General features: G+C 41.0%; 1 protein-coding gene across 4 annotated transcripts in view; it reads right to left on the bottom strand.

Moving 5' to 3' along the window:
* Positions 1-25081, bottom strand: part of LOC121285533 (BRCA1 associated protein) — a 73009-nt gene that overhangs the window by 4766 nt on the left and 43162 nt on the right. For all 4 annotated transcript variants that reach the window (XM_041202065.1, XM_041202064.1, XM_041202063.1 and 1 more), the window contains exons 4-11: positions 18486-18675; positions 18264-18377; positions 17558-17706; positions 16386-16461; positions 14225-14363; positions 12034-12143; positions 8466-8555; positions 4387-4490 (exon numbers count right to left, since the gene is read on the bottom strand). In XM_041202065.1, coding sequence (XP_041057999.1) covers positions 4387-4490; positions 8466-8555; positions 12034-12143; positions 14225-14363; positions 16386-16461; positions 17558-17706; positions 18264-18377; positions 18486-18675 — 972 coding nt within the window. The remainder of the gene's footprint in view (positions 1-4386; positions 4491-8465; positions 8556-12033; positions 12144-14224; positions 14364-16385; positions 16462-17557; positions 17707-18263; positions 18378-18485; positions 18676-25081) is intronic.

The following is a 25081-nucleotide window of genomic DNA, read 5'->3' as shown; positions in this document are numbered from 1 at the left end:
TGCAGGCAATGAAGGAAACGTTGCAGCTTATTTGTGCACAGTAAGCTCCTTCAAACAGCAAAGTGATAATGGCCAGATAATCTGTTTTTGTGATGTTGATCAAGGAATAATTTTTTTAAAAATTAATTCATGGGATGTGGACGTCGCTGGCTAGGCCAGCCTTTATTGCCCATCCTAATTGGCCTTGAGAAAGTGGTGGAGAGCTGCCTTCTTGAATCACTGCAGTCCATGTGGTATGGGTACACCCACAATGCTATATTAGGGTGGGAGTTCCAGGATTTTGACCCAGTGACAGTGAAGGAACGGCGATATATTTCTAAGTCAGGATGGTGAGTGGTTTGGAGGAGAACTCCCCGGTGGAGGTGTTCCCATGTGCTTGCTGCCCTTGCCCTTCTAGATGGTAGTGGTCGTGGGTTTGGAAGGTGCTGTCTAAGCAGCCTTGATGAATTCTTGCAGTGCATCTTGTAGATGGTACACAATGCTGCCACTGTGCGCTGGTGGTGGAGGGAGTGAATATTTATGGATGGGGTGCCAATTAAGCAGCCTGCTTTGTCTTGGATGGTGTCAAGCTTCTAGAATGTTGTTGGAACAGGTGGTGAGTTACACATTTCAGGATTCCTAGCCTCTGACCTGCTCTTTAATGTCATTGAATGTCAAAAGGCGATGGTTAGAGTCTCTCTTGTTGGAGATGGTCATTGCCTGCACTTGTGTGGTGCAAATGTTACTTGCCATTGTCAGTCCAAGCCTGGATATTGTTCAGGTCTTGCTACATTTGGACATGGAGTGCTTCAGTATCTGAGGAGTCACGAATGGTGTTGAACATTGTGCAATCATCAGCAAACATCTCCACTTCTGACCTTATGTTGGAAGGAAGGTCATTGTTGAAGCTGCTGAAGATGGTTGGGCCGAGGACACTATCCTGAGGAACTCCTACAGTGATGTCCTGGAACTGTGATGATTGATCTCCAAAAACCACAACCATCTTCCTTTGTGTTAGGTAAGACTCCAACCAGCAGAGAGTTTTACCCTGATTCCCATTGATTCCAGTTTTGCTCGGTCTCCTTGATGGCATACTCGGTCAAATGCTGCTTTGATATCAAGGGTAGTCACTCGCACCTCATCTCTGGAGTTTAGCTTTTGTGTCCATGTTGAACCAAGGTATCCTGAGGTCATGAGCTGAGTGGCCCTGGCAGAAACCAAACTGAACATCAGTGAGCAGGTTACTGCTAAGCAAGTGCCACTTGGTAGCACTGTTGATGACCCCTTCCATTACTTTACTGATGATGGAGTAGACTGATGGGGCGGTAACTGGCCAGGTGGATTTGTTTTCTTTTTTCTGTACAGGACATACCTGGGCAATTTTCCACATTGCTGAGTAGATGCCAGCACGGTAGCTGTGTTGGAACAATTTGGCTTGAGGTGAGGCAAGTTCTGGAGCACAAGTCTTCAGTATGATTGCTAGAATATTATCAGGGTCCATAGCCTCTGCAGTATCCAGTGCCTTCAGCCATTTCTTGATACCACGTGGAGTGAATCAAATTGGCTGAAGACTGGCAGCTGTGATGCTGGGGACCTCCAGAGTGGCCGAGGTGAATCTTCCATTTGGCACTTATGGCTGAAGATTGTTGCAAATGCTTCAGCTCTATCTTTTGCACTGAAGTATTGGGCTCCCCCATCATTGAGGGTGGGCATATTGTGCAGCCTCCATCTCCAGTTAGTGTTTAATTGTCCACCACCATTCACGACTAGATGTGGCAGGACTGCAGAGCTTAGATCTGATCTGTTGGTTGTGGAATTGCTTAGCTCTATCACTTGCTGCTTAGGCTATTTGGCACACAAGTATTCCTGTTTTGTAGCTTCATCAGGTTGACACCTCATTTTTAGGTATGCCTGGTGCTGCTCCTGGCATGCCCTCCTGCATTCTTCATTGAACCAGGGTTGATCCCCTGACTTGGCGGTAATGGTAGAGTGGGGGATATGCCGGACCATATGGTTTCAGATTGTGGTCAAGTACAATTCTGCTGCTGCTGATGGACCTACAATGCCTCATGGTTGCCCAATCTCGCATTGCTAGATATGTTCGAAATCTATCCCGTTTAGCACAGTGATTGTGCCACACAACACGATGGAGGGTATCCTCAATGTGAAGACAGGACTTTGCCTCCACAAGGACTTTGCGGTGGTCACTCCTACCAATACTGTCATGGACAAATGCATTTGTGACAGGCAGTTTGGTGAGAATGAGGTAAAGTATGTTTTATCCTCTTGTTGGTTCCCTCATCACCTACCACATACCCAGCCTAGCAGCCAAGTCCTTTAGGGTTCAGCCAGTTCGGTCTGCAGTGGTGCTACCGAACCACCCTTGGTGATGGACGTTGAAGTTCCCCACCCAGAGTACACTCTGAACCCTTGTCACCTCAGAGCTTCCTTCAAGAGGTGTTCAACATGGAGGAGTACTGATTCATCAGCTGGGTCGGTGTGGCGGGAGGGGGGAGGGGGTGGGGTGCAAATGGTAATCAGTAGCATGTCTGACCTGATGCCATGAGGCTTTCGTCAATGTTGAGGACACAGAGGGTAACACCTTCCCGGCTGTATACTACTATACAGCCACCTCTGCTGAGTATGTCCTGTCCCACTGGCGGGACAGATGATGGTATCTGGGACATGATCAGTAAGGTTCTGTGAATATAATTGGCAGGCTGTTGCTTGACTAGTCTGTGAAACAGCTCTCCGAATTTTGGCACCAGCTCCGAGATGTTAATAAGGAGGGCTTTGCAGGGTCGAGTTTGTTGTTTCTGGTGCCTTGGTCGATGCTGGGTGGTCTGTCTGGTTTCATTCCTTTTATACTTTGTAATGGTTTGATACAACTGAGTGGCTTGTTAGGCCACTTCAGAGGGCATTGCTGTGCATCTGGACATGTCAACCAAATTTCCTTCTCTTAATTACATTAGTGAACCAGAAGGGTTTTTGTGGTCATCATCAGATTTTGAATTCCAGATCGAATTCAAATTTCACCACCTACTTTGGAGCAGAGAAGACTGAGGGGCGACCTGATTAAAGTGTACAAATTATGAGGGGCATGGACAGGGTGGATAGGGAGCAGCTGTTCCCCTTAGTTGAAGGGTAAGTCACAAGGGGACACAAGTTCAAAGTGAGAGGCAGGAGGTTTAGGGGGTATGTGTGGGAAAGCTTTTTTTACCCAGAGGTGGTGATGGTCTGGAATGTGCTGCCTGGGAGGGTGGTAGAGGCGGGTTGCCTCACATCCTTTAAAAATTACCTGGATGAGCACTTGGCACGTCATAACATTCAAAGCTATGGGCCAAGTGCTGGTAAATGGGATTAGGTAGGTAGGTCAGGTGTTTCTCACGTGCTGGTGCAGACTCGATGGTCCGAAGGGCCTCTTCTGCACTGCGATTCTGTGATTCAAACCTGGGTCCCCAGAGCATTATCCTGGGTCTTGGATTAATAGTCCAGTCACAATACCATTTTGTCACTGCCTTGATCAGGACATCGGGGTTAACACTCCTGCTCTTCTTCAAAATGGGATCTTTTACATCCACCTGAGGGAGCAGAGGGACTTTAGTTTAATGCCTCATCCAAAAGACAGCAGCTTTGTCAGTGCAGCACTCCCTCCATATTGTAATGGATTGTCAGCCTTGGTTTTTGTGCTCAAGTCCTGGAGCGGGTAGAAACCAGAGCTAAGAGTGCTACCAACTGAGCCATAGCTGACACACAAAGAAAGATAGGGAGAAACCCTATAACTGGTACCATAGCATAGGAATACAAGGAGAAGGGAAAGAAATTATAAAGATTCCTTTTCTTGATTGATCCTTTCCTGCATGGGTTGCTGGACACCAACTTGTGGACATCAGATAAGGGCAGGATCAACTACAATATCAGGAAATGCTGGAAAATCTCAGCAGGTCCGACAGCATCTGTGGAGAGAGAAAGAGAGTTGACATTTTGAGTCTGTATGACTTCTTCAGAGCTAAAGCTGAAGAAGAGTCAATCAGACTCGAAACGTCAACTCTGTTTCTCTCTCCACAGATGCTGTCAGAGGCGCTGAGTTTTTCCAGCATTTTCTGTTTTTGTTTTAGATTTCCAGCATCTGCACTATTTTGCTTTTACCAATTGTAATATCCCTGTTAAATGAACAGCCTGCTGACAACAGCTCAGTTCATAAACGAACAATAGCCATTTGGGTGTCTGGATTCTGGGATGACACACCACTTTAGGAGCGTAAAGCAAAGAAGGGAAGAAAAGTGACAAAAAGGAAGTAGAAGCTACCACATCACTTTTTGAATGCACCTTTGCCCCACTTAAACTGATGTTTATTTTTCCTTTAATTTATGGGGCAGGCGAAACATTTGTTGCAAAGTGGCTTACTTTCTCTCGAGAGCTTGTTTGTCTTTCATCAGTTCATTCAACTTCTGTTCCAGACTGTCGCACTTTTCAATGGTTTCTTTGAATTTTATTTTCATATTGTTGATCTGGAAATTTGAAATAGGATAGGATCAAGTTTGGAAAGAAATACTGAAGATGGTTTATCAATGTTGCAATTTACATCAATTATCATTCACGTACAGACTCAAGAGTTTACCACATTCGGAGCATTTATTGGTTCTGAATTTTTTTAGTTGCACTGCATTTGATGTCCTTAAAGATAATGTTCTGAAGTGGAGGCTGTAAAAATAGAATGCACTGAAAATACACTCCTGCTTCATCAGCATTTAAACAGACAAGTTAATCTAAAAAAGCTTTGGACTTTGTTTCTGATTCAGGTTTCCAGAATTCATTGTATTTATCCCCACTCCTGATGTACAACTGTTTTTTAGTGCCAGATTTTGTAAAGTTTTTACCTGCATATAAAGAAATATATATGCACAAAAGCAAAATACTGCAGATGCTGGAAATCTGAAATAAAAACAGAAAATGCTGGAAATATTCAGCAATTCAGGAACCATATCGCTGAAAGGAGAAACAGAGTTAATCTTTTGAGGTTGATGATTGACCTGAAACATTAACTCCATTTCATTCCCCAGGGACCTGCACCAATTATTATTAGACTGAATGAGGGATGAAAGATTCAAACTGAATCAGCATGTTAATGTAACATAGTGATTATAAGTTGCATGGTAGACCAGAACTTGAATTTTGCTGAGAAGAGAGACATGTTGGTGAAGCTTTTCATCTCGCAATCATCAGGGCAAACACAAGGATGCCAAATTTCAAACAACCACACAATTTGTGACAGGAAAAAAGTTCATTTACGCTTGCTAGAAGCGACATTCATTCATACGCAGGAACCTGTTCTCTGCAAACAAAAGGAATAATTTCAAGCCTTGCACCTTTTTAAAATTACTCAGGGGCTTGGGAAGCCTATATTTCTCCCCCCCCACCCCCCAAATAGTTTTCTCCATGGCAACGCCTTAGCCAGAATCAACTTGTCAACCAAACATCACCCTTTTCTCCTGTAATATAAATTGTTGTGATTGTTTGAAAGTTGGCATTCTTGCGCTTGTCCTAATGAGTGCAAGATGAAAAGCTTTGGCAACATGTCTCTCTTTTCAGTAATATTAAAGTAATTCTTGTTTCTTCATTTTCAATAGTCCTTCATCTAAATGTTACACACGAATCACATCGTTTTCACCGAATTGCTTGCTCAGCTCACTTGACTATAGTTTCCTAGGCTATCCATATGCCCCCTTTTAAAAAACTGGCAGTATGCTTGCTATTTTCTGATCCTGAGTGCCAGTCCTAATGATTCCTTGAAGATAGTAGCAAGTTCATGGCTGATTAAACCAAATATTGTATGAAGTTCATTGGCACCTAATTCCTCATCTTCCTTTAATGTCATCCAACTGTTAGCTGCCTACATTTTCTTCACTCCTCCTAGAAATTCAGCTTCCATGCTGGGTTCACTGAGCTCCCACATTTCCTGGTATCTTTGCTGTAGTGTGGTCACTTGATACCATGCCACCTTTGGGATCTTTCTCTTTACTATCCTTTAAAAAAAAAATAAACTTTGCTGCAAATAAATTTATAAAAATACTTAACATTTATTTTAATATTCCATGCTATCCTAGCTTTATTTTGAACTCTCGTAACTTATTTCTTAAACCTCCTTTCCTTGTTTTTATATTTGCTGAAGTCTATCTCATGTAACTTAAACACCTAGCAACTTCTTGTTTCAAAAATTTCACTTTTGCTTATACCCACCTCACATTGATGCCTTTAACTGCCTTTCTTCACTAGGTATCTGTTCTGTACTCTGCATAGTATTTCTCAGCCTGACATTTTTCTACCATGTTTTTCCTTCAAAAAGTGCTATTGTCTAGTTTCCTTAATTGATCCTTCATCCCTGCAACATCTATCTGCTTAACATAAACTGTTTTTATTGTCTACTTCTTTCCATCCTTTTTCATATTGTGGTTACTGTTGTCAACTCTTAACCTACTCTCTTATCTCCCGGCTGTTTGTAATATCATGTCCAATAATGACCAACTTGTGTGGGCTGTTTGATCGATCGTTCTACGTAATAATGCCGGAGTGTTGGATCAAGTCTCAACTTATCCTTATTCTTCTATAGATTTTAAAATTTACCCCAAACATCTGCATCTGTTCCTGGCACAGTTCCCTTGTTTAACTAACCTTCTCCCAGGCCTATGACCTAAGGTAAATGTCCACATTTCTCACCCCTATTCACAGAATTGCCACCTTATTTGCACCTGGATCCAATAGGCCCCTGTGTTATCAAGTTCTTTTTCATGTAAAAATCTATACTACATGCAGCCATGCACCCCACCCAGCCCCCAACCAAAACCACGACCGGTTTTCTTTTCTACTGCTATTAAAATAATCTCTATCCCTGTATGTTTACCCAATTAGTGTCATTGTTGAATCAGGTTGATTTGTGACACTTATGATAGCCATTAGGGACATCCAGATATCCCATTTTTTTTCCTAAAGATTCCTGGAATTTATATACAGAAAATTAAGGCATATATTTTCCCAGGCCCCACACTGATTAGTTTATTTATTGGCCATTGTTTTTCTAACTTTTTGTATCACTGTACTCCATAAATTTACTTGTTGCTGTCAGTTCTGTACATGAACTGCAATTCTTTCTGCCTTCAGCAGTCTTTTTTTCCATCTATAATTGCCCTCCTGTAATTATTAGCACAAATCGCTCCCATTGCTTTATTTACCCCATAACAATGACATGGATGAGAATCCGATTAAGGTGAAGTCTGTACAGCTTCCACTTGCCCGAGAATATGTTTCAATGCTCCTTCACTTCCGTCTCTCCTGCTTCTTCTTCTACTTCTGTTGCCCATGTCATTTAGTTCTCTCACATTCTATATTTATCCCTTTCCTGCTCTTCTGATTCATGTGTTGCTTTTTTCTTTCACTTCTCACTGCCTTTAAACTCTCCACCTTCACTTCTCACTCTCCTCTTTCATCTCTCAAGTGACTAGGAAGGATTCTGGTTTGGCATGCTAGCAAGGACTTGATCTACATTGCTGAGCCAGCAGACAGGTGGAAATCACTTAGATTGAACAAGTAGGTAGACCAAGAAACATTTGGAGGAGTCATTTGGGTGGACAAACCTTGAGGCATTCAGGGTGAGCAGATGGGCCAAGAAGTACTCAGTATGGGAGGAGGTGGGGGGGTGGATGTGGGCAAGTGACTAGTTTGGAGCCACTGGAACAGAATGGATGGTCAAGCAACTATTTGTTGGTGAAAGAGCATTGGCCCAAAATGTTAACTTGGTTTCTCTCTCTGCAGCCTGACCTGCTGAGATTCTCCATAATTTGATGAGACATTCAACCGCATCTTGTTCAGGTTGATGTTAAAGCAGGGATCTCTCCCGATACCCTCATTCCAACCTCCCAAATCCACCCAAGAGATGAAATCAGCTTTCCACTGATGTTTATGGAACGTTGGCAGATGTAAATTGGCCACGTAATTTGCCTACAACAGTCACTGCCCTTCAAAAGTAATTAATTCCATGCAACTTGCTTTGAGACATTTCTGAAGTTTGCATTGAAATCATAACTTTCACATAGTTTCCCATTCTGAACTGTATGCCCCTTAGTTCTTCCTTCTTCATAAAATGCAAGCTTTTAAAGCTTAAACTATTGATTTTCATTTTCTCTGCTTGGCGTCTTGCATGATGGACCTTCAGTGTGTTTCCCTAGGGTTTTAGTTTTTAAAAATCAATTCCAGTGTTGCAATCCCAGGAAGTGAAAGTTAGTTCCCTAGTTTAATTGCGTGGGGTATGGAGGGCAAGGAAGAGACAGTTGAGACAGATTAACCATGCTGCTGCCTAGTTTAGTCAAACACATCACCTAGAGTTATCAATAATGGAGAAGCACCTGGAAAGAACAGGTTGTATTCTCCCACTTTCTTGGACATGCATTGCAAGGGAGAAAAATAAAGAATCACTAACAAAAGCAACTTACCTCTTCTGCTGCATCCTTCTCCAAGTGTACTATTTTGTTTTCCCAATAGATGCGTTGAGATTCTAGCTGACTGGTCAGGAGGTATGAATACTGTTGAGAAAATATTTACAAAATCTATTAAATCATTTTAATAAATGGTTAACACAGAACATGAAACATGTTTAAAGTACACCGCTGGATAAATCTGAACATATATTTGCATTCAAGTACCACTTTATTAAAAAAGAGTTCCCATCATTAGAAATCAAAATAGTGTGTAAGCTTATTAAGTTTCTATTTCAGGGCATTTTCCTTTGCTGAGGGATGTTGGCAAGTAGCCATGTTTGCTTTAGATCCAAGTTTGCAGTGTAGCAGAGCAAGCTGAAATTTGTCTAGCTTCCACAAGGCACCTCTTATTACTAAAAAGATTTGCTTTTGTATAGTGCTGCACAGGCAATTAAGTACTTGTGAAGTGTTGTCATTGTTGTAATTTAGGAAATACGGCAGCCAATTTGTGCACAGGAAGTTCCCACAAACAGCAATGTAATAATGGCCAGATCACCTGTTTTTTTTTTGAGGTGTTGATTATGGGATAAATATGGCACCTCTGACAGTACAGCACTCCCTCAGTACTGTACTAGAATGCTAGCCTTGATTTTTGTGCTCAAGTTCTGGAGTGGGTTTTAACCCAAACCTTCTGACTGAGGGATGAGGTGTCACTAATTGTAAACAGGAGGGTAGAGTCTTACAATAAAATACTGCAGGTGTTGGAAACCTGAAATAAAAACAAAATGCTGGAAAAACTCTGCAGGTGCAGCAGCATCTGTGAAGAAAGAAACAGAGTTAGCGTTGCGCTCCAAAGAACAGTCATATTGAACCCAAACCATTAACTCTGTTTCGCTCTCCACAGATGCTGCCACACCTGAGTTTTTCCAGAACTTTGTTTTTACTAGTACGTCCTCTAACACTCTAAGTCCTTGTTACAGCACAATGAAGCTCAAATTTGGCACATTAAACTCCTACCCATGGTAATTTGCTTTTTGAACCATAATTTTACTTTAGGACAAAGAAATATCCAATTTACTGCCCTTCCTATGCATACTCCAAAAAATGCAGGACATACATAGTTGTAAATTCACTATTGGATACAATATTTAAAGCCACTTCTCACGGTGAATCAATGGATGTGACACCAAACTATACAAACTGGCAACTTCCCAGGTTTAATTGATGGCCTGTACAGTGGGAGCCAATACCAAAATTGGTACTTCTGAGGCCTGTAATTGGTCTCAGTGGCACAGAGATGATTTGAGAAAAGGCAAGATTCCTGCCCTCATCACTATCCAGTAACCTTTGTATGCTTACATAAACATAAGCCGAAAATGGGATTAGGCACAACTGTGATGTCTCTCCTCTCTCTAATACTAATTCATCATTCACTAATTTAGATTCATGCATGAAGATCGCTAAAGGTTCCAGACTGTTACTGTTTGCTCTGGAACCATACTGGAGTAAGAGGTGTCAGTTTCATAAGCAACTGGGTTAAAGGGAGGAGACAAAAAAAAGCATATTCAATTTTATAAACTTACTTCCAATTAGCCAAGATAATTTTTAATGTTTCAATGTACAGGTGCCCCTGTAGTACTTAGGTAAGCAGTTTATCCACAGAGAATGAATGCACTACCTAAACTCTCAATTAAACCATTAGAATTGCACTATAAAGCATTTGTTTACAATTTTCCTTCTTCCTGCCTTCAAGGCAGACTGGGTGCCAGCAACCTTTCCCAGGTGACGATACTTCCTCTGTGAGTCCAGACAGTTAGCATCAACAGACTACTAAATCATGAGCAACATTACCTCATTATAGCTGAGCCCAGTCCTACCCTCATGTTCACACATGGCACTTTTCCAGGAGAAGCTGTTATTGTTTCATAGGGACAAACCAAGGATCAAACCTGGAATGTTCTTTAAAGAACTCAATGCAATTCGAGGTAGTGCACTCAGCCATTGTTAAGAGATCCCTGATAATAGACAATGTATAAACTGCCACAAAGCAAAAACCTTTGTACTGATATCTGTATCATCATGTGATATTGCACACTTTCTGCCGTTGCATGCCAGCGCAATGGCTGCATAATAGAACTTTAAGTAAATTATTAACAGTGAGTTCAAGGCTGTAATTTGATCTTTAGATTCAGAAAAGATGCCCCCATTGTTGGCAGTATCTAAGACATCACCACCCACTCTCCGAATGACTCTCAGCCTTCTTCAGTCCCTGGTATCCAGTGCTCTAGCTCCATTCACTCAGTAATCTCACTTCTGAAGCAGGAAAAAAGAACCTCTGTAACATCTTTATTTTAAATACATCAGTACATCATTTACCAACTGAACTGGTTAGAATCAAATTACTTTCATGACGATTTTCCTTTGAGAAGTTTTGATATTTGACAGCTCCACCAGTTTATGACAAATTTTGGACAGGTGTCTAGATTAATTTAAATAGGGTAATCAAAGTGAATTGAGCTTTTCCAAGAGTGTTTTTCCAATTATCACAAAATAAGCACCAATGAATTTTAGGCATCAAGGCTGTCATCCAGTCATAAGCAACCCTTGGCACTATTAAGATTAGACATAGTTGGCTCTGTATTTCAGCTAGGGCTTCCAGGCAACAGGCTGCAAGCTTAATACACAAACCTCATACCAACAGTTCAACCTGCAGTTTAAAAAACATTTTATTTTGTCTGAACCCTCTACTAGCACCAGAGTAGCCAGTTAATGTGACAGAAATTACTGCACCAATAGAATGGGGGAGCTGGAAGATCTCAGCTGGATAGGTTGCTGGCAGCTAATATCTTTGTTAGCCTTGCCTTTACTTTCAATGCTACCACTATGTACAATGACAGGGAAGGAAGGAAAGTCCACCAGCACTGGCTTTTTTGAAACCAGTTAAAAATGTGAATAACCAAAACCTCTCAGTAGCAGCAAAACTGCATGGTTTATAATGGCAAATAAGATCTAAGTTAAGAACCTCCTGGGTACTTGCTTGCTTCTATAAATGGATTTTAAAATAAATATTTATAGGAAACTACACACATTTCTTGCTTTTCACTACCTTTCCTTTAGCTGGGAGAGGTGAATGGGGCAAACTAAAGCCTACACAATGCAAAACACCACTGCCACAATTGCTTACTAACAATGTGCCTACACCAAGACTACAAAAGAATTCACAAGCTGGTCAGTTATTAATAGCCAATGCTCACTAAAACAGCAGTAAACAAGTCTCAGCAACAAATCTACAGGCAGCAGGTTACCAGCGTGCATTGTTTAAATAAATACTTTGGTGTTCAACCCATTTTCACATCTAAACAAAATTTGTGTGGCACTGCAGTATGACCAAAATAATTTCACAATGTCATATTTCACTTTCCTGTGGGGAAAAGCAAGAACAACAGAATCTGAATATAAACAATTATAGGTACACTTTCCAATGGACCAAATAATGCCAGAGGCTGCAGACTTCCACAATCAATCTGAGAAAAGAACAGGAAACAAAAAAAGTTACAAGCAAGTATTTCAAAGGTCCACTAACCTCTAACTGAAGGGCATCAATCTTTTCATCCTGGCAAGTGTCACCCTCACACTCATACTGGACAATTTTTCCATCTGTTTTACTGGCCACCAGGCGATGAACATAGTTATCTAGAGAAACCAAAGCATAACTTCAAAATAGTGAAGATGTTAAAACACACTAGCAAAATGCACTGAGTCATTGTTTTTTCAGCAAATATAAAACACATTGCCAATTGCTAGCATTTGAATATTTCAAATTAGCATTCCTTCACAGCCAGTTTTGTTGTATGCCAAAAAACTAATTGTATATGCCAACATCATAAATTAAAAGAAACTTTTAAATATAAAAAAACCTCCTGGATTAAAAATAATTGGTATTTGAATTCATGCCCTCCCTCATCTTTCCCCCAACCCATACCCCAGCCACTCTCAAGAATCTTTCTACATTTAGAAGAAACAGTAATAGGAAATATTTGTTTTTTTTAAAACCACTTTCCTTCAGCTAATTTAACCAGCAATTTGAGGGGTAAGGGTATATTTGCCTTTACACACTTAAATTGGTCAAGATACAGACTAGTCAAATGTGGACAGTCTGTCAACACTTGCAATTCTCAAAGGGAGCCTTAATGCAGCCTTTCCATAGGAATCCCAAAAGTTACTGCCAAAACAGAACCAAAGTATCAGGGGCAAAGTCACTGGCTCCACTTGAGCACTTCCTTTGAGACTTTTGCTTTGGGATGGTGCTTTGCACCCCCTTTGAAAGTTGGGAGGGTTAGTAACTCAATACACATGGAGGGACAGTAACATTGTCAATATTTCTTCAATGATGCTTCATAAGTATTACCCTTAGCCAATGTTCGTTTTATATTTTAATTATCACCAAATGTTTCTTAAAAGAATCTGAAATTTGATTAATTTCAAATTGAATGAATGGCCTCACACAACAAAATATTAGCAAATATCAGCAGCAATCAACAGAATCCCAGTATTACACCAAGCACAAAATGCCACCTTCGTCATTCTGTTCAAAAAATAGGCAGATATTCAAAGTTTTTAAACAATATTGCTGTCCTGATCAGAGCGTGAGATACCCTACAGCTAATTGCTTAGTTGAGAGTTAATGTAATTTAACACAAAGACTATGGGTTTCGGATATCCACAGCTGCCTGATTTGAATCCACAGCCTAAAACATGACACTAGAACTTAACTACACACCAAGCATTAATCATCACATCTGCATCACAAGAATATAGCTCATTTAGTAAAAGTATGAAGTTATCTTCATTTTAAAAGTACATAGGTCAATAAGATTAGTGAAATGGCTCGTTCATTCCATGGCTGTGTTTATTCGTGCCACAACAATAGGGGGAGCACTTCTTGCACATGCCCAGATGCATATCTTTGTTGGTGTCAGCTACCTGCATTAAAAACAAAGAAGCTGGCTTGACACAGACGAACAATGAAGTTCATGATAGCCATTTTCAGGTCTGTGTAGTGCTTAACCAATTGCAAGTTCTTGTATCTAATCCACCTATCATTTAACAACTGTTCCCTCTGTAAAACAAGCTTCTGACGATTCAGTAAATGATGATGACATAGAATCAGGAAATTTCCCAACTTCTAATGTGGAGAATTGATTGTGACATTTAGTTTAAGGACACTTTTTATTAATTACAACTCTTACCAATGTGGGATTCAAAACCATGACCCTGAGATTAATAGTCCCATTATCTACCAACTGAGCTAGTCAGGCTATGTAGTATCTCCTTACACAAAGCCTTTTCAATTTGTTTAGACTTTCCAATAAATATCAGCCTTATATCAGTTTAAATATCTTACCCACTGCGATAACTATGTACCATAGCAAGTTGAAAGCATTTACAAATTCCATTATATTCATATTTAATCACAGGAATAATATTGATATGGGAGGTTGATATCAATAACTCTTGAAAGATAATCAACCCTCAATGGCTGCCCAGTGAGTGATCCCAAATTAACTGAACTCAATCTCTTGCCTCTTAAAGCAGAGGTATAAAACCTATTGTGCGTTAACTTTATAGCTAGAGACAGCTTCTAAAAGTTGCAAGGCACAGATCAAAATCTGCGAACGTGCCAGCAGCTGCAGTGCGGGCCAAGTGTGCATGCACATTTGTTCCTGACACTTTTCCGGTTAGTGGCAGGAGTTAAAGTATATTAGTATAGTTACCTCCAGCATAGTCCCAGACTCTGTGATTAGTGAGCTGCATGGCATACGTGTGTTGTGTTTCTTCAAAGTGTTTATACGCATGACGGCTGACGTATCGGCCACATCCTATGTGTCCACATATCAAACAAATCCACAGGTTCTGTAGGAGAGGAAGGGGGAAGTAGTTGATTATTTTTAAAAAATAAAAGCTACACTCAGCATGAATATACTCGGATACGTCCTGACAATTTTCTGCACTGTTAGCAGTAACACAGATTTACTATCGTGGATAAACGAGAGCATCTTTTATCTAGTCAGTGGTGGGATGTTTGATTATGGGCACCTTTTAAAGACATTGTTATGTATCAAAGAATACAAATCATCATCCAAGCTTTCAGGTTGATTTCCAAACCATTGCACACAAACAAAATTTTTAAAAATCCTGCAGTATTATCTTTGTTAATCTCCTGGTTTTATTTAAATTTCCCTTTTCTCTCTCACTTGTTGTGCCTCATTTACTCTCTGATCTTCATTTTGTATACACTGGATTCAATTTGTTACTTTTTTCTTTCTCTCATTTGATTGTCTCATGCAACTTTCTGCTCTTCTGTACACATCCTATTATTTCTCCTTGTCTCCCTCACACACAAAAATGCTCGTTTATAAATTGTCAGATAAAAGTGAATTGGGAGTCTAAGATATCTTGCAATGCATCATCTGCACAGGGAGATCTGGATTACCAAATAAGATGTCCTAAACCTTCATCACATCAGTTCAGACCAAAGGTTCATCAGCCAAAGTGAACAGCAAACATTGCAACAAACATTAATTGAAAAGCAGAATGCTGCAGTTGTTGCACATCTGAAATAAAATAGAAAATGCTGGAAGTACTCAGCACGTCATGACAGTATCTGTGGAGAGAAACTGAGTTAACTTTCAGCCTGATGTTCTGATGAAAGGTCACAGGCCTGAAACATTAACTTAATTTCTCACCATAGATGCCACCATAACCTGCTAAATATTTCCAGTATTTTCTGTTTTTATTGCAATGAACATCTCTGCTGTGTACCTTTCAAAGTAGCTAAATAGAAGAATTTCAAATCAGTGGTCAATCCCAATATGCATTTGCAAATAACAATGCCACAGCTGTCTCCACAAATCCTTTGTCTCTAAGAAAGTTAAACAGTGAAGTTAAAAGACTGAAATGACTCATAAGATGGTAGCCTACTGAAAAGAAATGGAATGTGGTCCCTTTAAATGAACGAATGCAGCCTTACATGCCTGGATATCTTAATAAATTCAGAGCTCTTGACACAGCTTCTCTAAGAGGTACATTCTAAATGCTTCTTAAAAATCACTTCTTAAGCCTACTTTATATAAGATGTGTGGTATTAAAAACAAAATAATCTTGTTACTTCATGTGCATAAGAGGGCAGAATAACTTGAACCACAAAGCTTATTTTTAAATTGGTAATCCTTGTATGGTAGCATGTCTGTTTCTCTCCTTTTCTAATGAGAATACATTAATAATCAGGAGCAAAGTGAGGCTTTGTGCATTATCCCCATTCTGGATGCCATTTGTGGCATTTGAACGGTTTTGTTAAAAGGGTCAATAATAAAAACTGAAACAGCTGAAAGCTAGAAAATTCTACGGAATGGTTTACATGCACATGCAATATAGAACTAGTACATGAAATAGATAGGGTGAGGCATACACACCTTTGATCTCTGAAACTTGGGTTTGAATTCACTACAAACAAACTAGAACAGAAGGAAAAATAAAACAGCCCTCAGGATGAAAGTTTGTTCTCCTTATTGTGCCACATGAAAGGAGTCTGGTCAGTCTCAATCCAGTGCTTTATGGTATGTGCCCACCACACATAGCCGGTCTAATTCAACTCAAATGAGCAATCTCACTCAGGTGGTCTTGGGATAACTGATGTGAAGGATCAATGCAATACGGGTGCTCTGTTCAGGATATGGCTGAGTCAGGGCATAGTTTTCTATGTGCTATAAGTAACCTGCAAAGGCTTGAATAAGACACCAACATCAGAAATGGAAATATATTCCAGTCCATAGTCCAGACAACTGAGGCAAGCATTCCTTCTTTTTAAAAAAAAACAGAATTAGCACCCTCAAGTGCTTTAATCTGATCACAGTGTTATTTATTGTTCTTTCTTACCTCCTGGACTCCACACTCAAAACATTTATTTTCTTCAACTGGCTCCGGGGTCTGACAGTATCTGCAAACTGGGCACCTAAGAAAAAGTAACATACTTCGGTTATTAATCAGGCCAGGTAAACAAACTGCTCCCTCTTTTGCATGCAAGTTAATGTTAAATTATTTTACATTTCTGGAACTTTTATACACAAAGGGCAAATGCAGGAGTAAATTAATACATTTTTCTGATTTCTAAAAACTTACATATTGACAAATAACACTGCCTCAAAAGTAAAAACTAATGCTTAGAAAAGAGTTTAAAATCAAGATACCAAGTCATGAGGCGGTATTTATCTATCTTCAGCAAACAACTTAAAAGGCACAATAGAGAACTGAGATACAATAAGTGCCAAGTTTCCTAAATTAGTCCAATTTGGAGCCACTCCAATGTGCAGTCACCTGATTTAACCTGATGTGCTCTCTGTACATTTGCTTTGTCATTTAACATTTTTTATAGCTGCAATGTTACCACACAGCGAGCCAACTATTGTACTAAATCCACCAACACAGATTTGCCGACTGACTTTGGACGAAGAACCCAGGATTCAGTAAGCTATAAAGATGCTTAAGTAAGCAGTGTTGCGCATTTTGCAGTGGCAGAATAAACAAGGTAGGGCTTGTCTAGCAATTTCTAAAAGTAAAAGAATTACCCTTCTATTAACAGTTTAATTATGTACCAATATAATGTACCATTACTAGCTTTTTGCCCATTCTTCTATAATTGGTCTCATACATTACACAATTCAATTCATCCATTGAAATACTTCCAGACTGCACATTGAGAATTTTGGAAGCACTAATGTCAGACATACATATCACAGGTCCCATGAAGCACTTAAAGCTGAAATAGAGATTTTGCTTCATGGATCAGAAAGCTCTTCCACAGATGAAACATCAGCTATAGATTTTAAATGCTGTTACCGTCAAGATATTACAATGGAAGGTTTTAGTTTGTTGTGTAGGAGTTTTGTAGCATGGAATACATTTAACATAGGATCTTTAACATACTTTTACCCCCTACTATACATCAAATACATCACACAGCAACTATGCAGACAGTGGGAGCTGCTATATGAGAATCTTATTCCAATTGTTGTCCTGTATTCCCATAGTTTAAATTCTGTTTGACTTACGTTGTGTCCTCCCAGTGTTGCAAGCAATGACTATGAAAGCTGTGATTACAGAGTATTGTTAGAACACCATTTACAGATTCATCCATTCTTTCAAGGCACACAATGCACGGTGGTAACTCAGTTACACCCATTACAGGAAGACTGGCTCCCTAAAAGAGAGAAAATATAAAATCAACATATCTAGGGAAAACAAAGTTAGGCTCTTACAATCACAATGGATGATACAGAATGATTCTCAAACAGCTAGAGCCCTTTTAAGATCATAACTAGAAATTAGCTAAGGAGCTGCGGTCAAGTAGGTTCCACCGCAGCTAAGGAAAATCTAACATTATTCTTCCTTTAACTTCATTGCTAGGACTTTCAAGTGTCAAGCTTCCTGCTTCAGTCAGGATAGGGGAGAAGAAGATAGTCAAAGTCATAGACATTTCCAGTTGCCTGAGTTGCTTCATTAGCTCACTTCAAATGGAAGGGGGTGATCACAAATATTTTCCATTCCTTCTTTAATTCCCCTGCCTTAAAGTGAGATGGAGTGGAGTGTCAGTTACCTGCTGATAATCAGAACTTATCCATTGAATATCATAAACCAAGCAGACTAAACGACAGAATAAACTTGTTATTTTGATTAGGTATCCACTGCTGCCATTTAGCCACAATATTTGACTGTATTAAAATACAGCACTGTTATTAAATATTGCAGAATACCTACATCCTCAGATTTGATGACCTCAGCTCTTTCCACGTATACCAACTGGCAAACATCATCCTCAATAGAATTAAATTGCCGACCATTACAGGCAGTATAAAAGCTGTCTGCTTCCGCCTAAAAATCAGGAAGAGGAGTAAAAAGATTGCACTGGTAAAAACAATATACTTAATACTTCTAAATACCAAATGCACAAATATGACCAGAATGAAAACTATTTCTTACCTGTGAACAAAATTTGACGAGAACCATATACTGGTTTGGGGTGGAGTCTCTTATTATTTTCATGTGCTCAATCGAATCATCAAATGGAGCAACAAACCTCATAAGATCATGGCTGGTCATGGTGGCTGGGACAGTAAGGATGCATAACATGGCACTACGCCTCACATCTTCTTTTAAGGACGTCATCTTGCTGTAGAAGAAAAACAATATTGCTCAACTCTCCTGGAAATTGCAAAAGGATAATGATGGATAGTCATGAGTAATAATGACAACTCCGCATTTGGGAGTAATAATTACAGGAAAAGGGATGCCAATATATTCAGGATTCGAGTTTAATGAAAGGATTAGTGCTTTTGATGCAAACAGCAACTTGCTAATATCATCCAGGTAATGGATATGTCGCAAGTTCTTGGATAATCTCCAGAGGTACATTCATTTTAAATGAAAACATTATTAATGTTCTAGCTTCCTTTAAAAATTCAAATTAAACTTATTGAGGTATACTTGCCCCTGTACAAAACTATACCACTTAATATCACCATCCTCAATAATGGCAAAGCCTAGCAAGCATGCAAAAAACAAGGCCAAAGTCTTTGCAAATATCTTCAGCCAGAAGTGCCAACAGGATGATCCATCTCGCCGCCTTACTGAGCTCTCCAGCATCACAGATCCCAGTCTTCAGCCAATTTTATGTACTCTGCCTGATGTCAAACAACGGAGTCAAGGCTTTGAACACTGACAACATTCCAGCTGTAGTGCTGAAGACTCGTACTCCAGAACTGGCCATGCCTCTAGCCAAGTTGTTCCAGTACAGCTACAAGGCTGACAAACCTGACAAAGTGGAAAATTCTTCAGGAATGTCCCATCCACAAAAAACTAGACAAATTCAGTCCGGCCAATTACCGCCATCAGTCTACTCTCAATTATCAGCAAAAATGATGGAAGGTGTCACTGCCAGTGTTATCAAAAGCACTTGCTCAGCAACAACCTGCACACCAATGCTCAGTTTGGGTTTTGACAAAGCCACTAGGCTCCAGGCCTCATTACTGCCTTGGTCCAATTGTGGACATCAAAGTTGAATTCCACAGGCCAGACAAGACCGATTGCCTTTGGCTTCAAGGCAGCATTTGAACAACTGTGGCAAAGAGTCCTAGTCAAATTGAAGTTATTGGTAATCGAGGGGGAAAACATACCACCTGTTGAAATCATAAAGGAAGATGGTTGTGGTTGGAGGCCAATCATCTCAGGCCCAGTATATTTTTGAAGTTCATCAGGTGGGGTTCCCTAGGGCCAACCATCTTAGCTGCTTCATCAACGACCTTCCTTCCAACATAATGACAGATGTGGGGATGGTTAATGATGACTGCACTGTGCTCAGTTCCATTTGCAACTCTTCAGAGAAGCAGACTGTGCTCTAATGCAGCACAATATTCATGTTTGGGCAGATGTATGGTTCAAATGTTACTTGTCACTTAAGTGCCAGGCAATAAACCAAGAGGGTCTAACCACCCCCCCTTAACATTCAATGGCATTACCAAATCGCTCACCATCAAATCCTCAAGATCAACACTGACCAGGAACTTAACTGGACTAGCCACAAAGAGATCAGAGGCTGAGTGCTCTGCAGCACGTGACTCACCTCCCAATTCCCCCAAAGCCTTTCCACCACCTATAAGGAATGTGATGGAATACTCTTCACTAGCCTGGACGAGTGCAGCTTCAACAACGCTGAAGAAGCTCAACATCATCCAGTACAAAGCAGGTCCACTTGATCAGCGCCTCATCCTCCACCTTCAACATTCACTCACTCTACCACCAGCACACAGTGGCAGCATTGTGTACCTTACACACACAGGGTGCACTGCAGCAACACCGCCAAGGTTTCCTCAAAATCATCTTCCAAACTCACAACCTTTATCATCCAGAAGGACAAGGGCAGCAGGCGCATGGGAAGACCACCGCCTGCAAATTCCCCACCAAGTCACACATCATCCTGGCTTGGAAACGTATCATCATTCCTTCATCATCGCTGGGGCAAAAGCCTGGAACTTCCTACCTAAGCATAGGGAGTACCTTTAGCATAGGAAATGCAGCAATTCAAGACGACAGCTCACCACCACTTTTTCCAAGGGCAATTAGGGATGAGCAATAAATGTTGGCCTTGCCAGCAATGCCCAAATCCTGTGAAAAAACAAAAAAAAAACACATTCTGGTAGCTGAACACTATCCTGCATCTACCAATACCTTTTATTTTTCATTAGCCTGCCCTCATACAGTGCATTTGGCAGTAAGGAGAAAGCCAAATGACTATTCTTGACCCTTCCTTAACTCCTGAAACTGTTCCATGTAAGCAGGTCATTTTCATTAAACAGCAAAAGCACAGATGCAAAATTCTTATGAAGCAATAGAGATTTAAAACTCAACAGCATGCAAGTATGGTGTTATGGCGGAAATTCAGCCATACACAATTTAAAGGGTAAAAGCAAAATACTGCGAATGCTGGAAATTTGAAACAAAAACAAAAATTGGTGGAAAAGCTCAGCAGGTCTGACAGCATCTGTGGAGAGGAAGACAGAGTTAATGTTTCGAATCTGTATGACTCTTCCTTCATCAGAACTAAAGAGAAATAGAAATGTGGTGAAATATAAGCTGTTTCAGGGGGGTTAGACAAGTGAAGCTGGATAGAGGGCCAGTGATAGGTGGAGGCAAAGGATAGATTACCAAAAATGTCATAAACAAAAGGTCAAAGGGATGTTGACGGAGGTGATGTTAGCTAAAGGATGTGCTAATGGTGACATTAAGGGTAGAAAGCAGGATGAGCAAGTGACAGATGGCCCTGGTGGGGGGGAGGGATTGAAATAGGCTAAAAGGTGGAGATAAAACAATGGATGGAAATAAATTTTAAAAATAATAATAGAAATAGGTGGGAAAAAAAAAATATAATAATTATTAGAAAAAAGGAGATCAAAAAGGAGTGAGGATGGAGGACAGTTCATGATCTGAAGTTGCTGAACTCAATATTAAGTCCAGAAGGCTGTAAAGTGCCTAATCGGAAGATGAGATGCTGTTCCTCCAGTTTGCGTTTAGCTTTACTGGAACAATGCAGCAGGCCAAGGATGGACTTGTGGGCATGAGAGCAAGGTGGTGTGATGAAATGGCAAGCGACAGGAAGGTCTGGGTAATGCTTGCGGACAGACCGAATGTTGTTCCGCAAAGCGGTCACCCAGTCTGCGTTTGGTCTCTGCAATGTCGAGATCGCATTGGGAGCAGCGAAAGCAGTAGACTAAATTGAGGGAAGTGCAAGTGAAGTGCTGCTTCACTTGAAAGGAGTGTTTGGGACCTTGGACGGTGAGGAGGGGAAGGTGTTGCACCTTCTGCGGCTGCACGGGAAAGTGCCGTGGGAAGGGGTTGAGGTAGAGGGGGTGATGGAGGAGTGGGCCGGGGTGTCCCAGAGGGAACGGTCCGTATGGAATGCCGATTTGGGGGGGGGGAGTGGCGTGTGTGTGAAGGGAGGATGTGTTTGGTTGGAAATATTGTTGGCGGAAATGGCGGAGAATGATTCTTTGAATGCAGAGGCTGGTGGGGTGATAAATGAGGACAAATGGGGCCCTATCATGGTTCTGGGAGGGAGAAGAAGGTGTGAAGGTGGATGCGTGGGAGATGGGTTGGACACGGTTGAGGGCCCTGTCAACCACAGTGGGTGGAAATCTTCGGTTAAGGAAGAAAGACATGTCAGAAGAACTGTTTTGGAAAGTGGCATCATCGGAACAGATGCAATGGAGGCGAAGGAACTGAGAGAATGGGATGGAGTCCTTACAGGAAGCGGGGTGTGAGGAGCTGTAGTCGAGGTAGCTGTGCGAGTTGGTGGGCTTCTAATGAATATTGGAGGATAGTGTATCACCAGAAATTGAGACAGAGAGGTCAAGGAAGGGAATGGAAGTGTCAGTGATGGACCATGTGAAAGTGATGGAGGGGTGGAAATTGGAAGCAAAATTAATAAATTTTTACAGGCCCAGACGAGAGCATGAAGCAGCACCGAAGCAGTCATCGATGTACCGGAGAAAGAGTTGTGGGAGGGGGCCTGAGTAGGACTGGAATAAGGAAAGTTCCACATACCCCATAAAGAAACAGGCATAACTGGGGCCCATGCAGGTACCCATAGCCACACATTTTATTTGGAGGAAGTGAGACAAGTTTAAGGAGAAATTGTTCAGTGGGAGAACAATTTCAGCCAGACAGAGAAGAGTGGTGGTGGATGGGGATTTTTCAGGGCTCTGTTCAAGGAAGAAGCAGAGAGCCCTCAGATCATCCCAGTGGGGGATGGAGGTATAGAGGGATTGGACGTCCATGGTGAAGAGGCGGCGGTTGGGTCCAGGGAACTGGAAATTGTTGATGCGGTGTAGGGCATCAGAGGAATTGCAGATGTCGGTGGGAAGAGATTGGTCAAGGGGAGAGAGAATAGAGTCAAGATAGCAAGAAATTAGTTCCATGGGGCAGGAACAGTCTGACACGATCGGTCTGCCAGGACAGTCCTGTTTGTGGATTTTGGGTAGAAGGTAGAAGAGGGCTGTCCGAGGCTGGGAGACTATGGAGGTGGAAAGCTGTGGAGGGAAGATCTCCAGAGATGAGGTCAGTGACAGTCCTGGAAACAATGGCTTAATGTTCAGTGGTGGGGTCATGGTCCGGGGGAGGCAGAAGGAAGCGTCTGTGAGTTGGCGCTCAGCCTCTGCAAGGCAGAGGTCAGTACGCCAGACAACAACAGCACCACCCTTGTCAGCAGGTTTGATGACAAAGTCAGGTTTGGACCTGAGGGAATGGAGTGCGGCAAGTTCAGAAGGAGACAGGTTAGAGTGGGTGTGGGGAGCAGAGAAATTGAGACAACTGATGTCACGCTGACAGTTCTCAATGAAAAGATGAAGAGCAGGTAAGAATCCAGAGGGATGGATCCAAGTGGAGGAAGAATATTGGAGGCGGGTGAAAGGATCCGTTGAACGCGGGGAGGACTCCTACCCAAAGAAGCGAGCATGGAATCAAAGGGGGTGGAAGAAAAGTTCAGCTTCGTGCCGAGCCCGGAATTCATTGAGGTGAGGACGTAAGGGTATGAAACTGAGTCCTTTGCTGAGCACTGAACATTCAGCATCAGAGGGGAAGGTCAGGGGGTATGGTGAATACATGGTTAGGGCTGGGATTAGAAGACGGGATTTTAAAGGATATTGGATCTTCAATTTAGTACAAAAGCGAACAAATGTGACTCCTGCTTAAACAAACGCATGACTCACCACTTGATTATATTTCACTGATATGAAGAAAGTAAATTATTTCTATAGAATTGCTACTGCATAATATATTGAGATTCTATATTTAGATGAAAAGCATGCAGAATCCCAAATGGAAATAAAGTATAAAGTAACCAAAGCAAAAAAATATGAAGTATGCCCAGGGGACCCTCATTATTTTGCAAAATAACCAGAGGGTGATCATGATCACCAATACCACCTGATAGTCAGCAAATAAAGTAAAAATAAAAGTAAAATGCTGTGGATGCTGGAAATCTGAAATAAAAACAGAAAATGCTGGAAAAACTCAGCAGGTCTGGCAGCATCTATCGGGAGAGAAACATTTTGAGTCCGCTCTGAATCTCTGAAGAGTCATACAGACTCGAAACGTTAACTCTGTTTTTCTCCTGACAGATGCTGCCAGACCTCCTGAGTTTTTCCAGCATTTTCTGTTTCTATTGCAGCAAATAAAGTACTTATTCTGCTTTCTTTTTACTATTTTTGTCCCACTTTTCTTTCTATTCTCTTGTTTAATGCACTTTTGAAATACTGTAACAGAAAATGCTATAAACACTAAACAAGAACTTTAAAGGGAAATAATAAGGGGGTGGGGTTCATATGCTCACTACTTACTCTGACATCTCTACTCAAAATATTGTATTATACTCATCACTTTACAGATGCTAATAGACGTTGTGTTATGAGCATTTCCTTTTTTATTTCAGGTTTTCAGCATTTGCTGCCTCATTTTAATCTTGACTATTGCATTCCTTTTCCTATTTTTGTTACTTGCTTTGTTTCCCCAATTTGTCTCTTCCTCACTACATACAAAAGGTACAAGTTATTCCATGTTTCATAGAGAAGCTGCCTAGAAATAGCAAGTGGCAAAAATAAAATTCTTCTACAAAACAACAGTATACGATCACTACAAGTTATAGTGTAGATTTTCAAAATCGGTTTTGCATACTCCAGGAGATTCACAAGGGGATTCTAAACCTGGAAAGGAGATTAAACTAGTACTGGGGAGATATAAGAATTGCATTAAATTTATGGTTTAATTAGTTAGCCTCAGCCCATTCAATTGTCCAACTTGTTCAAAGTTCTTTCAAATTGTGTGGACAAGAGCAGGGACTGCAGGGGTGTGCGGGGGTGGGGTGGATGAACAAACTGACAGCACTGTGGTGCAGGAAGCCATTCAAGCAGGAGGAGTACAAAGGAATGTAGTTGCAGTAGGGGACAGTATAGCTAGAGCGATAGCTACTGGTCTCTGCAGCAGAGAGTGAGTCCCGAAGGCTGTGTTACCTGTCCAGTGCCAGGGTT

Source organism: Carcharodon carcharias, chromosome 13 (genome assembly GCF_017639515.1).
Source record: "Carcharodon carcharias isolate sCarCar2 chromosome 13, sCarCar2.pri, whole genome shotgun sequence".
Taxonomy (NCBI): Eukaryota; Metazoa; Chordata; class Chondrichthyes; order Lamniformes; family Lamnidae; genus Carcharodon; species Carcharodon carcharias.
The sequence above is the reverse complement of the archived record's forward strand: the minus strand, read 5'-3'. Positions and strand labels throughout refer to the sequence as shown.